Source organism: Pectinophora gossypiella, chromosome 27, assembly GCF_024362695.1.
Source record: "Pectinophora gossypiella chromosome 27, ilPecGoss1.1, whole genome shotgun sequence".
NCBI lineage: Eukaryota > Metazoa > Arthropoda > Insecta > Lepidoptera > Gelechiidae > Pectinophora > Pectinophora gossypiella.
Window position 1 is genome coordinate 3,630,459 of NC_065430.1, and position 15,553 is coordinate 3,646,011.

Here is a 15,553-nt window from a genome sequence, read left to right on the forward strand (position 1 = left end):
CTTTCTATATGGTCCCAAGATATTATTTGGTTTTCTGCATCTATAATTTTCTTTTTTCCCCCAATGTGTTTCGTACCAATTTAATAGTATGGCAAGGGTCTGGCCACAAATATATATTAAAGTTTTCATATTTAAATGATACAGCATCTGTATGCATATCGCATCCTAAACGGGTACACATGGCAACGTTGGTTGCCGCTCCATCAAATGTTAACGCTAGAACTTTTACGCCACATTCTTGTAAAAGCTAGATGCACTGCATAACCAGTATTGATTTCTGCTCAACGGTTATCTAATTATTTAAAAAATATCCTACGGGAATTTTCCAAGTATCGTTAACGCAAGTTACCATAAAAGTTAATGTGTAGCGAGAGGTACTGATTCCGAGTCCAAGTCACAACCGATGTTCACATAGCCATCATCATTGGCCACAGCATCTATCGTAGATGATTGTTGCAGCACTTGTGAGTCTACGGGTTCCCGCAGCGCCGCCGATGGCTATAGAGCCCTATAGCAGCGCGGCATTTCTTGCCACATCGTTCGCACACAAAACGCGACTCCTCAGGAGGTGGTAAAGCACGACGAAGACTTTTTTGCTTCAGGTTTTCCAGCCAGTCATCGTCATGTCTTGAAGTCCCGACGTTAATATCATGGCGCCATTCAGGTCTCATTTCGGCGCGCTTCTCCCACCCATCCGTCTGAATACCGAAGCTGTTCATGTCCCGCTTGCAGGAGTCCTTAAATCGTAAGGATGGACGCCCTACAGGTCTTTTTACGCCCGCTATCCACATAGCCATAATATTTATTATTATATTGATCCTGCTCTGCTCTCCCTAGCACCATCTTGCCTTTCCAAATATCTTTTTATCACATCATTTTCATTTGTTTTATCCAGCATGGTTAGATTATATACTCCGTTTCAATATTATTTTTTTTTAGGTGTTCCACTAATATAGAGTATAAATCCTCATTTTTTTTACTTAATCGAGTAACTCGTTTTGTTAATGTGTTGATTCTGCGAAGACGGCGTTTAGAAACTTTCCTACTCTTTTCAAGTTGCTTCTGTAATGTTTGGATCTTTCTTTTGTATTGTTCATTTTCTAACACCTGCATCAGGAGTTCCTAAAACAAAAGAAAAAATGTATAGATGAAATGCTTATCTCTTGCCCACACTGTGTATCAAATATTCGTTGTGGTATTTCTTAATCAACTAATAATATAATATGATAATAATATATAATATAATGTAATAGTTGATTAAGAAAACTTATATTAAAATACCTGATTTTGGGTTGAGGGTTGATGAGATGGCTTTGGTGAACTAATCTGGGAAGATGTACTAGGTACTATCTCAGAATTCATTGGCACACAATCCTGAAACAACGTAAGTGTTAAAAATGTTACCTATTGTTAAGAATATTATCTCAAAGTTTTGGTATATTAGTAGTTGGTAAGGAAAACTTCTATGAAAATACCTGATTTTGGATTGAGGTTTGCTGAGATTGTTCTGGTGAACTAATCTTGGAAGATGTACTAGGTACTATCTCAGAATTCATTGGCACACAATCCTGTAACAACGTAAGTATTAAAAATATACTTCCTTTTATTTCTTAAATTTTGGATTATTTAACGGCTAAGATATATAAAGAGACAGCCCTAATGACTTTAAAACAACTATACTTTTACCATACTTGCATTCTCGTACGGAAGGTGATAAACAAAAGCATACACACATCGATAACATTCATACAGTCAAAACAAATACACAAGCGCTTGACACGACGAGCCAGTTTTATTGTTCTACCCAAGACTCGGACCAACTACGGCAAAAAAATGTTTACTTTTGACGGAGCAAAGCTGTATAATAACCTACCTAAACACATAAAAAAGGCAGACTCACTCACCGCATTTAAAACCAAACTTGCTCAATATATATCTACAAACAAATTTTAATCATCACTTGAACACCTTGTATATGTACAACACAAAAGCCGTGTCTCTTCTTACCTCCAATTTATAGTATCCGACCATACCGATGACAAATAAGGACGGATACATCAGAGGGTAAAAGGGATACACGCCATACTGCTATAATATTAACCATTTAAAATATCTAATGTTGTACCTGTGGTTGTGATTGCTCGTCAAAAGGTTCTTCCTTGGTTACAGGATTCTGAAAATTTTAATACTTTATCAACATAAATTAGAATAGGTTAAGTACTAGTTAATCCCTACTAAAAAGAGGATACTGAAAAAAAATTGCAGAATCTTCCCAAAGAATATGTAAAAATCAAGATTATTTCGAATGACCCTTTTTTGAATGACCTATTTTGAATGATCCTTCACAACAATAATATTTTGTAAAAACTAAAAATGTAACATAAAATATTACCATTTCATCTGTTTGATCCATAATGTTCAATGTAATATTCTACTGTCTCTGTGAGGTGTCATAATATTTGACTCACCTACATTTTATTGTTATAACTTTTTTCTCATATAAGTGACATTGTATGTCTTGTGTTGAGAAATAAATGAAAAAATATTCTTTAAACCTAATTTAATTTGTAGAAGTAGTACCAACTTATTATTCATAATTATGTAGGTATATTTGCCATCTATTATCACATCATGAACATATTCGTTAGTGGAAAAATTATAATTTATTTATTTATTTATTTATTAACACAAATTACATAGACATTACAGGCAGTCCCAATTCGACTATGTAATGCAATTATAACATTAGTACCTAACTAAAGAATTTAATAACTAACTTCGTGAATTCCGTCAACGAACACGTAAATAGGTCGATGTCAGTACACTGCTGAGAAATATCGTTGATGGTCCTAAGTGCGTGCGCTACTGGAGCGTATCTGCCGATGTTGGTGCGCGCGGTGGGCAACACGAATATGCGCGGGGGCCGCCTGGTTTTGCGACCGTCTACCGGCACTAACAACCCTAACGTAGACAGGATCTCTGGATTGTGGATTTTCCCTCTGAACACCTTGTATATGTACAATACAAAAGCCGTGTCTCTTCTTACCTCCAATTTATAGTATCCGACCAAACCGATGACAAATAAGGACGGATACATCAGAGGGTAAAAGGGATACACGCCATACTGCTATAATATTAACCATTTAAAATATCTAATGTTGTACCTGTGGTTGTGATTGCTCGTCAAAAGGTTCTTCCTTGGTTACAGGATTCTGAAAATTTTAATACTTTATCAACATAAATTAGAATAGGTTAAGTACTAGTTAATCCCTACTAAAAAGAGGATACTGAAAAAAAATTGCAGAATCTTCCCAAAGAATATGTAAAAATCAAGATTATTTCGAATGACCCTTTTTTGTATGACCTATTTTGAATGATCCTTCACAACAATAATATTTTGTAAAAACTAAAAATGTAACATAAAAAATTACCATTTCATCTGTTTGATCCATAATGTTCAATGTAATATTCTACTGTCTCTGTGAGGTGTCATATTATTTGACTCACCTACATTTCATTGTTATAACTTTTTTCTCATATGAGTGACATTGTATGTCTTGTGTTGAGAAATAAATATTCTTTAAACCTAATTTAATTTGTAGAAGTAGTACCAACTTATTATTCATAATTATGTAGGTATATTTGCCATCTATTATCACATCATGAACATATTCGTTGGTGGAAAAATTATAATATTAACCATTTAAAATATCTAATGTTGTACCTGTGGTTGTGATTGGTCGTCAAAAGGTTCTTCCTTAGTTACAGGATTCTGAAAATTTTAATACTTTATCAACATAAATTAGAATAGGTTAAGTACTAGTTAATCCCTACTAAAAAGAGGATACTGAAAAAAAAATTGCAGAATCTTCCCAAAGAACATGTAAAAATCAAGATTATTTTGAATGACCCTTTTTTGAATGATCCTTCACAACAATAATATTTTGTAAAAATGTAACATATTACCATTTCATCTGTTTGATCCATAATGTTCAATGTAGGGATAGCATCGTCTCGAAGACGTCTCCACTTCGAATTAGGAACACACATGAATGAATCCGCAGTAAAATGTTTCGAGCAAATACGGCTGTACTTATTTGGAATCCAATTTCGTCTATTAATGCGAATTATCCATTCTTTCTTTTTGTTATCGTCAACAGGAAATCTAAAAATTAAAAGTATCGATAATTTTAGTACATCACTATGGACAATCAACATAACCTCAAATCAATTCCGTATTCATTGATAAAACGTATAATATAATGGATATCTCAAATCTTTTATGCTACAAATCTATTCAGCAAAACATATTACTTTCCTAAAATACCTAGTTCAGCAGTTCACATTTCACTAGAAAATTACAATGAACTTACCGATGAAACGACAGGAGTTGTTGGCTATTTTCTTTTCTTCCTGAATGTGAGCTGCAGCCCCATACCGCACAAGACATTATGTCACAGAGTCTAGGCACTCAATTATTTTAAATAAAGTTTCTTTCCAGTTATTTGGAAAAAATATTGTTATATTATCACATAAAACAATCTGAACACAAGACACTCGTAAACAATGTTCACGCGACCGTGTCAAATAGTTCGGTAAATATAAGTAAAATCTTCCTATTTTATGTAATTATTGATTTGGCCGAGTAAAAATGAGTTCAATAGGTCCAAATGACATTTCATGTTGTGACAACCTCGGAAAGAATGAAGCAAACAGCGAATCATTTTTCCTTTTCTCACTCATAGTTTGTATCGTAAGCTAGAAGAGAGCCGGTTAGTATGTCTAAACCGGGCCGGTTAATAGTTTCTGAATTCTTATTTTAGACGAAACTATGCAGTATGATAAAATTTAGTGAAATAGACATACTTTATACAGGGTGTTAGTGACATCGTAACGAAAAAAAAAATGGAACGCCTATTTTATTGTACTAAAAACGATGGTGGGTGTTTTTCTTGTCGCAAATGTTTAATTAAGATTTTCAATTTTTACTGTGCCGCAATGTAAGTCGAACAACGCGCCACACAGACGCTAAACTTACGCGCGGCTACGTTACGCGTGTGAGATACGATGTTGATATCTAGGTAGGAGTTTTCATTCTCTTGTATTTAGATGCTTAGTAGTGGTTCAACGTTTAAAAATGTTGTTTGTTGAAGTAGAACACCTACTGCCACGATTTTTCACGCACGGTACCTACCTACCAGTTATTAAAACGTTCCTAACTTATTAACAATAAAAACTCTACTCTTGCCTTACCTTAATTGTTATTCCTTCGGATGAAGTACCTAGGTAGGTACCCTAGAACATGTCACGTCACGTAGGTATGCAACATCGCGTTTCCTCCGCGGTAGGTAGGTATCACACGCACTCACAAACACAACACCTTGCTCTTTAATAAACATCAACAATCTTCCATACTTTTGCGCAGTAAATGGTCTATGATCTCATCATAGTCGACACTACTCATTTACAGAATGAAACAAACACTCACAAACACGAAAAAAATATCCTCGAAAAACATCACGCGATTCGGGTCAAGCTTAGTATTCGACTGAGCGGAAGCGCGCGGCGGCGGCGTTAGCGCAAAGCATCAAAGGCGCCGACTAAGGGCGCCGACGACGCACTGGCCGCGGCCGAGTCGAGCCGACGACTAGAGAGGGAGAGAGAGTATGTTTATGGTGCAAGTGACAGAGAAAGAAATAGTATCTGTTCGTATGCCTACTTTATTGGCGAGCGTTGCCCTTGACCCGTGCGCCGGCTATTCACCTGCGCATAGCTGAAGTTGTAGATACGTTATTATTATTATTGATGACATTGATAAAATTTAATAATTAAGTAGTAATTTTTATTTGTTTGTTTTAAATGTGCGTTCTATGCAGCTTAAAACACAATATGGGACTGAAAAAAATCTATTTTTTTTATGAATTTGGCGACAGGAAACTTCACTTGATACCTATCAACTCAAAGAAATACCTAGTATCTGTTCGTAATGCCTACTTTATTGGCGCGTGTTGCCCTTGATCCGTGAGGCTATTCACGTCCGAGTATCCATCAAGACAGATCAAACAAGCCCTAACTCGGAGGTGTTGCGTCCCAGGATCCTTTAATTATGTCTTAGAACCTTCTTGGCCTATGTGGTCCAGTGGTTGAGCGATGGGATGCGGAGGGTCCGGGTTCGTATTCCGGTGGGGACATATCACAAAAATCTGTTTATAAGGCCTTTGGTTGGGACGTTACAGGCTGATCACCTGATTGTCCGAAAGTAAAATGATCCGTGCTTCGGAAGGTACGTTAAGTCGTTGCTCCCGTCTACTAGGTACTTATGTAAGCACGTAGCCGTTACATGAATATTGTACACAGAACAGGATAGGTTTAATTAGTTCTTTACTGATGATTTAACAATGAGATTTTAAACTACGAATAACTTAGTACTTAGTACCTCGGTACGGTACCAACATGTAACAAGAAAAATAAGATCACTTCACTCGGACAATTTTTTTCTTTGAACATGCCGACATTGCCTACGCGGCGGAGTTGCCGAACTATCGATAGGTAGATTATCAATTGTTGAACTTGAAAATTGTCTAAACTATCGAAAGTAGTGATAGTACATTTAGATCGATACTAGCGATAGTACCGATAGGTCTTGCTTTGTAACAATAATGGGTATTGATCTAAAAGATTTATTTATTTATTTATTTTCGATTTTTGTGTAGCGAGGTTTTGCGTAGGTACTTACATACTAAGTTGGTGGATGGTTGACATAGTAGGTAACTAATTACCTAATCTGTGGTGGTTGTGTTAGTTGGTTGTTAGTTATTCTAATGACAACAAAGAATACAATTATTTACTGTTTCAACTGTTTTAGGTAGATAATGGCCCTGATTCCTATGAGTAAATGAATGAATAACCCGGTCGAATCAAAAAGGTATCTCGCTGGTAACTTAATTCTGTCGGTTGTTTTAGATTTCTGCATAAAATTGACGTGTATTCCATAAATTTTATGCCTGTTGATTATCCGTCCATTTAAGAATAAGAATAAAATAAATTTATAATTTACGATAGACAGAGAAAGAAATAGGATCGGTTCGTAGTGCCTACTTTGTAGGCCGCGCCGCCGCCGCGCCGCCGCCGCGCACCGCCGCGCCGCCGGCGTGCGGCGCGGGGCGCGCGGAGCGGGGCGTGCGGAGCGGGGCGCGCGGCGCGGTGCGTGTGGCCGTTGACCCGTTCGAACAGCTGTTGTCTCCATTACATCGAAAATTTTCGATAATTTGTCATTATTGTTTTTTTTATTGAAATTTGGGTTCTATGCAGCTAAAAGCACAATATGGAATTGAAAATAATTAAAAACAAAACTCAAAATTTCATGAATTTTGCGACGGAAAATTCCACTAGATATTAACTCAGAATCATGGTCTGAATCATCCCTTTCAGTATTCGTTACGATGTCACTAACACCCGGTATATTATAATACCTATCCAAACTGACAAAAAACATTTTCTTTTTTTCTATTTAACTTATTTATGAATTTTAATATAGAAAAATATAATAAGTCCGACATTTTATCACGTTTTTCTGACTTCACAGGTTGCTTTTTCATACAAACTCCATAGTAATTTAGTCTTTTGACGTTTAGTAAAAAAAAAAGTAACTAGGGGGGTTAAAATGGCCACATCGAAGCAATTCATCTAAGAAAGCAATATTGCAATTTGACATTTGCGCATATATATGAAAGTAAGTGCGCAATGCAAACAAATGTCAAAAAGCAATATTGCTTTCTTAGATGAATTGCTTCGATGTGGTCATAACCCCCATGATTCGACTAGTTGGCTCGTTGAGTGGGTACTTAGTTCATATTGCGATGGATGTACAGACGTACACTCTGACTACCCCAATTCGGATATAGTCGTGAATTTCCACTACTGTTTTTTTTAATAACTGTACTTCTACCGTATAGCTAGTCTGTCGAATCCAAGAATCTGCCCAAACTACTAACCTGTCGAATTCAGAATCTGTCCAGTCCCGCATAAGGGTTATAACAGTGAATCTTCGTCCCGCACCAATTCGTATAGCGCGCCAACCTCACCCCCTGGGTCTTACTTTAGTCTTATATGGTCGTTAGCTAAGGAGTAGGGAGGACCGCGCGGATTATCTGTCTCCCTCGCACTTACAAGTCAGGGGGTAAAAAAACTCAGTTTCACATTTTGTATAAATAAAATTTTATTTCCACATAATATCTTGTACGCTACATGATTACATTTTCAAATGACCTTTTAACTATCAAAATTAAATATTAATCTAACAGCTAATTAAGAATTATCTTTACATCAAGACTATTTTGTCTTGCTTTCAGTTAGGGTTGGTATTATATTATAACGTGGCAGATGTGATTAGTGTGCTGCCAAATGTTGTTAGCAAGTTATAGCGTTATAATAGCATGCTATAATAGAGAATCAGAATCATTTATTCAACATAATTATAATGGATAAACTTGTTGAAGGTCAATGTAACATTTTGAATTTACGTCAATTCGCAAGGTGTTATGGCTGAGGAGAAGAAATGACAAGAAACTGCAACAGCAACACATCTTTTAAATCAATGAGGGTACATTACAAGTTATTTAATAACTAGAGGAACACATTTAATACCAGACATGTTTATCATTTAGGTAATCATTAATCTTATAATAAGCTTTTTTACATAAAGTAAGCTTCACGTGAGCTTTAAATTTATTCTCTGACAAATTTAAAATATTATCTGGTATTTTATTGTAAAAACGTATACATAACCCCAAAAAAGATGAATTTAATTTACTTAATCTAGAATTTTGAACAACAATTTTATTTGGTGTGCTGTGAAATGTTGTTAGCATAACGCTCTAGCACGCTATAGCATGCTAACATCTGGCAGCACGCTATAGTGTATAAGCATGCCTACACGCACGTAAGCACGCTATCGCCTCTTCGACACCGCCGCGCGCGGTCGCTCTCTCGCTCTAACACATGGCGGTACCGAGTAACAGAAAAGGATAGAAGCGTAGGAAAGTGCAATGAAGTGATGACAGGTATGTTTCTATTCAACCTTTCACCGTGCTTAAATAATGACATTTCTGGCTCTCCGAAGCAGGGAGAGGCTCGAATTGCACGCCACGTCTTATAAATAACATTTATTACTAAGAATACGTATATTATAAACTTATTACCGCCTTTTTACAAAACGAAGACAGTGGCCCTTGCTTGATACGCACCACCAAATCATCATCATCAATTTAAGAGCCACGCTCTTGTCGGTGTAGCATTAATGCTACTTTTTAGGGAAAAATAGGGCAGTGGTTTCCCTCTTGCCTTCCGCAGTACTCTGTCTGACGCAAGTGGGATGGCGCCCAGAGTAGTCTATTACAAAGCCGTACTAGGACTCTTGTCCGCCTCTGAATAGTACTGACAGTTGCTGCTGCCCTCAGTCAGGTTCCAGGTTACAGTCCCTGTGACTTGCCCCTAATGAGGATAAAAACTACAAGCTCAAATGTAGGCGGCAGCCTAGATGTTCCTAGATGTTGACAGTTCTCCATACTGTCCAGCTAAAATTCTTGTTAAATTGCTTGAAAAATGTGAAGCAACGTGGAGTGTATCTCGTCTGAAGGATGAGTTACGAAACACAAAAGCAGCCAGTTGGAAAACAGGCAGTTTTGATTGAAAATAAGTTTACCGAAGTTTTCTTCTTTCCGATCTTTAGGGAGTAAATATAACACTATGATTCTGCAGTTAAACGCTGCGCAAAGGGTTATAGTGTAAAAATATAACCGAAACAATATGTTTGTTTACTCAAATAGCATGGGGAATTGTCGAAATTTAAGAAAACTCAACAGCAGCGATACCTGAGGGGGGAAATAGGCAGTTTTTAATCCTCTTAAGTTATTTATACGGGTGAATCTCAAAATTTCAAGTTTGGTGGCGAAATTTCATATTATTTTTTCGTGAAAAATTGGGTTCCGACATGAAAAAGATCCAAAAGGATCCTCGGTTCCGACATGAAAAAGGAATTTTTCAATTCCCAATTTTTCACGAAAAAATTATATGACAGTTCGCCACCAAACTTGACACATTTTGATATTCACCAATACACGTCATTTTCTCATCCGCCAAAAAGGAAAGGGACGGATAATGTTTAATCACATGTTTTATGCAGAAATTTAAACCCTTCAAAATTTCATATTGGCCAATAACCCGACAGAATTGCATACCAGCGAGATACCCTTTTTTATTCGCCCGGGTTATGCATTCAAAATTAACAGTTATCAATCATCGGTCCTTTTCCTTTTCGGCGGATAAGAAAATGACGGGTAAAATTTAAAATAAAATTTTATAGTTAGATAATGTACCCATCTTAGGACTCTGTCGCACTAACATATTTGACATTTAGTGAGACTTACAGTTCAATTTGTCAAAAAGTTAATGTGACATGGTACCAAAGTGTATACATATTAATGCTCGTGACCGTACTGGAATCAGGAACACTAATTTTGTCTTCGTTTTATACTTTTTACTATTTATTAATTCTAATACATTTAAGTATGACTAACGTTTTACGATAAAAAACACCGTTGATAGATTCAATTGTTATCTGATATAGTGGTCAATATATATTCAATATTCTTTATTTGCATACTATGATGGTATACAAGTTTGTAGGTTACATATGAGTTTAACATCGTAGACCCTTTCGGGCACAACAAAATAGAAGTTAGAGTTCTTTCTCTTTCAGAAGCTTTTCAAATTGTAACATCAGTAGGTCGAGACAACTGTGTTAGTGAAAACTGCTCAGGTTAGGTTACACAGTGCGAGCAGCTGATGTGACAATAGACAGCTACTGTGCCTACACAGGCACACACTCGTACGACAGTAGCTCGACTCGCCTCGCACGGTCACACTATGCAAACTGCTGGCGTCGCAGAAGACAGCTACTATACCAGTGTACTGGTAGAATTCGTTTGTATCATGTCGCCCAAACAAGAAGTCATTTCGCAAAATCTTGCGAGTTGACGACCGAGGGGCGTGCGAGTGTGGTGGGGGGAGGCAAGTAGCGAGTAAAAACAAAAAATGTTGAAGTAACTCGAACGCGAGCAACTGTCCCACTCGCACATGGCAGTAACTCGTATGATGCGGTCACACGTGCGTAGTAACTGCACCTCAATAACTGACTCGGTCAGCTCGCATGTTAGCTCGCACTGTGTAACCTAGGCTTAAGAATTAATAACTCATTGGTGCAATTCCGGGGTTCGAACCGGTGCTCCCCGTTTGAGAAGCAAGCCGGTGTTCCACAGGGCTATAGTAATTATAGACGGCGATACGGCTCACCACCTATCAAGTCTAACAAGAAAGCTCGGTGAGGCGTGGGTACTTAGTTCATCTTGCGATGGATGTACCTTTGACTACCCTATTGGGTAAAGTGAAATTATGTAATTTGATAAAGTTATTTTACAAGTCAACACAAAACTTACGGCCAAGGCTTCGATAACCGAAAAAGTATTGGCAAAAAACCTCGAGAGAAATTATACACGAGAACCAACTTCACTACATTTTATCTGCCACTTTTCTTCATACTTTAATCCTTTTACAACGGTCAAATTACGTCGTGATTATGCCGTATTGGTTTTTGTTAAAAAAAAAACCACGATTCCTTTCAATTAATTGCCACCAGCCAACCTTTATTGGGCTGGTTTTCCCTTCGCGGGTTGGAAGGTCAGACAGGCAGTCGCTTCTGTAAAAACCCGGACCTGTCAAATCATCAGGTTAGGTAAGCGGACCCTGTGAAAAACGGGATAACTTCCGAAAAGCAAAACGCGTGCGCATGGCAAGTTCCGTCTACAATTTCTCTGAGATTCACAAAACTACAACTAAACCACTTCACAATCACTTAGGTCTGGTAAAATGACTTTTCAACCGATTTTCTGAGTTGCGCCGGAGTACCTGTGAACAAAAGAACAATTTTATAAATACATACCGTGTGTAAGTGACATCGTAACGAAAACTTTGAGGGATGATTCAAGCCATGATTCTGAGTTAATTTTCCGTCGCAAAATTCATGTTTTTTTTTTATTAGTTTTTTTTTTATAATAATTTTAAATTGTATACTTTGCGATTTAAAATTCCACTTGATACAAGTAGGTATGGATGTTAGTGACATCGTAACGAAAACTTTGAGGCATGATTCAGACTATGATTCTGAGTTGATAGCAAGTGGAATTTTCAGTCGGAAATTTTATGATATCTTTTGTTTTGTTTTTTTTTTAATTATTTTCAGTTCCATACTTTTGCGACGGAAAACCACTTGATGGCAACTCAGAATCATAGTCTGAATCAACCAAAAAAGTTTTCGTTACGATGTCACTAACACCCTGCATAAGTAACTGTCAAGCTAAAACGTGTCAGAGTGAGCATCAAGTGTATTTGCATTTATTTATTTTTTAGAATTTTTTGGCCTGGTTACATAGACCTTTAGGCCACGTCTTAATTTTGGAACTGGTTCCAGCAGACACAGAAATATGCACCTATATTTTTTTGAAATGTTAAATCACTGAGAATAGATTTTTTTTTCCTTTAAATATCTGCAATCAGTCGCAAGACTTTAATCAGATTTGGTGTGTGAATTGATTAGTTAGAAGTAAAGCAACCAATGCCACCATCTTCCATAGTACTCAGCGCCCAAGAACATCCTTCCTTTTGAGCCTCTTCACCCTGTTGCTAGCTTCCAACAGCATAGTTGCTAAGGGATTTGGATGGTTACTCAACCGTTCCTTATGCCTTTTGTTGCACTTTTCAATTTCATCTGTGATCGTTGGCATGTCTAGGTATTGATGTACCTCCGAGTTTCGAATAAACCAGGGCGCCGCGTATATAGTCTTCAAGATATTGTTCTGAACCCTCTGCAGACTTAGTATATTGGATTTGCTGGCGGTAGACCATAGGGCGATTCCATAGAGCCAGATTGGTTTCAATATTGCAGTATAAACCATGAATAGAAACTTTATTTGCGTCAAACATGGTGAATAAGGTGACAAGTGGGTATTAGAGGGATACAATACATGTTTCGCCATAACAATGTTGGTGTGCAAATGTCATTATACACTTCTCATCAAAAAAATCGAAACACTTCCGTTTTCATTGTTTCTGTCCGAATTTAACACAAAAAAGAATTCATACGATGAAAAAAAATACATAAATGTATAGCTGGCAGTTTGGCCATTACAGTAATAAGCGAAAATTCTAAATTCAAAATTAGAATTTCATTTGTTTATCTTATAAACGAAATGAATCACTGTTTTGAGACAAATGTGTGTTCAGGGTTGGAGTACATTTAGCGTTTAAAAACTAAAAATTGGCGCCTATCCTTAAACTTTTTGTTTTTTATTTCAATACTGTGACTTTGGGACGTCTGAAAAAAGGTTTTTTTTTCTAAAACGTATGGATACTTCGCCCACAGAAGCCGCCCAAGTTGTGGCATTGCTGGATTCTGGCCTTAGTCAGCGTGTTGTGGCTGCAAGACTGCATCTAAGCCTGTCATCTGTTCATAGAGTCTATAAACGTTATCGGGAGACTGGTTTGTTCACGCGCCGTTCAGGATCTGGCAGGAATCGGGTCACTTCTGAGCGAGATGATCGATTTATTGTAACAACTTCTTTAAGAAATCGACGCCTTAACGCTTTTCAACTGCAGCAGCGGCTTCGTGTTGTACGAAGGGTGGCTGTAAGTGACTCTACAATTAGAAGAAGGTTGAAGGATCGTGGACTGGTACCGCATAAGCCAGCAAATGGGCCGAAATTAACTGCAGACCATCGAAGAGCGCGCCTTAACTTTGCACGTGAGCACCTAAATTGGTCATACCTACAGAACCGCCACCATAGCTGACCTTTTCTTCAATGCAGCATTGTGCATAGCGTTCTCCGTCTCTTCTGTAGACCTTGTTCCTTCCGTCGTTACCATACAGCATAATTTTACACTCATCAGAAAAGAGAACTTTGCTCCACTGTAGGTATGACCAATTTAGGTGCTCACGTGCAAAGTTAAGGCGCGCTCTTCGATGGTCTGCAGTTAATTTCGGCCCATTTGCTGGCTTATGCGGTACCAGTCCACGATCCTTCAACCTTCTTCTAATTGTAGAGTCACTTACAGCCACCCTTCGTACAACACGAAGCCGCTGCTGCAGTTGAAAAGCGTTAAGGCGTCGATTTCTTAAAGAAGTTGTTACAATAAATCGATCATCTCGCTCAGAAGTGACCCGATTCCTGCCAGATCCTGAACGGCGCGTGAACAAACCAGTCTCCCGATAACGTTTATAGACTCTATGAACAGATGACAGGCTTAGATGCAGTCTTGCAGCCACAACACGCTGACTAAGGCCAGAATCCAGCAATGCCACAACTTGGGCGGCTTCTGTGGGCGAAGTATCCATACGTTTTAGAAAAAAAAACCTTTTTTCAGACGTCCCAAAGTCACAGTATTGAAATAAAAAACAAAAAGTTTAAGGATAGGCGCCAATTTTTAGTTTTTAAACGCTAAATGTACTCCAACCCTAAACACACATTTGTCTCAAAACAGTGATTCATTTCGTTTATTAGATAAACAAATGAAATTCTAATTTTGAATTTAGAATTTTCGCTTATTACTGTAATGGCCAAACTGCCAGCTATACATTTATGTATTTTTTTTCATCGTATGAATTCTTTTTTGTGTTAAATTCGGACAGAAACAATGAAAACGGAAGTGTTTCGATTTTTTTGATGAGAAGTGTATTATGTAGACGACTAAAATGAGAGATTTGAAGTAGTGTTGCCGATCGATAGCGCCATATCGATAGTTTTCGATCGAACTATCGATAGTTTACCAAAAAACGATAGTATCGATAATTAATCGATAGTATCGATACTATCGATACTATAGTATCGATAGCTCATTTTTGGCGATACTATTGATAAGCAACGATAGTATCGATACTATCGATAGTTAAAAGATGAAAAACTATCGATAGTATCGCTCTTCGATATTGAGCAAGCTATCGATACTATCGATAGGCCTATCGATTGGGTAGATGATTTTGGCTGTTTACTATCGATAGTAAAACTATCGATTTTTCGGCAACACTAATTTGAAGTTATCTTTATACTCACAGCGCACGGCGTAGAGTCATGGAGGTGCCACAACTTAGAGTCGCGGCGCCCCCGCAGCCAGGTCCACGGCGAGGACGGCAGCGGGGGCGGCGCCCCCTCAGCTGCGCCGGTGCCGCCCGCCGCGACGGCGACGCTCGCGGCGCACCTGCGACAGTAAGGAATATTCGTTAAGTTTCATCATCCCATTAACGTCCCCACTGCTGGGGCACGGGCCTTCCCTATGGATGGATAGGGAGATCGGGCCTTAAACCACCACGCGGGCCCAGTGCGGATTGGTGGTTATTAACGACTGCTAATGCAGCCGGGACCAACGGCTTAACGTGCCCTCCGAAGCACGGAGGAGCTCGAGATGGAAACTTTTTTTTGTTGCGAAAGTTGCTTAACTTCAACAA

At 38.0% G+C, this 15,553-nt stretch overlaps 1 protein-coding gene across 9 annotated transcripts; it reads right to left on the bottom strand.

The window, feature by feature from the left end:
• On the bottom strand, positions 1–4,661 carry LOC126378970 (THAP domain-containing protein 1-like). Of its 9 annotated transcripts, XM_050027525.1 has the most exons (8): positions 4,374–4,661; positions 3,967–4,165; positions 3,725–3,772; positions 3,165–3,212; positions 2,126–2,173; positions 1,476–1,568; positions 1,282–1,374; positions 1–1,122 (listed from the first exon to the last, which is right to left on the bottom strand). In XM_050027525.1, the coding sequence occupies exons 1-8, from the start codon at positions 4,448–4,450 to the stop codon at positions 901–903; spliced, it is 828 nt and encodes a 275-aa protein (XP_049883482.1). In that variant the 5' UTR covers positions 4,451–4,661; the 3' UTR covers positions 1–900. The 9 variants fall into 9 exon arrangements, with proteins under 9 accessions (XP_049883482.1, XP_049883484.1, XP_049883485.1 ...); XM_050027527.1 differs by lacking the exon at positions 3,725–3,772; XM_050027528.1 differs by lacking the exon at positions 3,165–3,212.
• Positions 4,662–15,553: the final 10,892 nt, after the last annotated feature.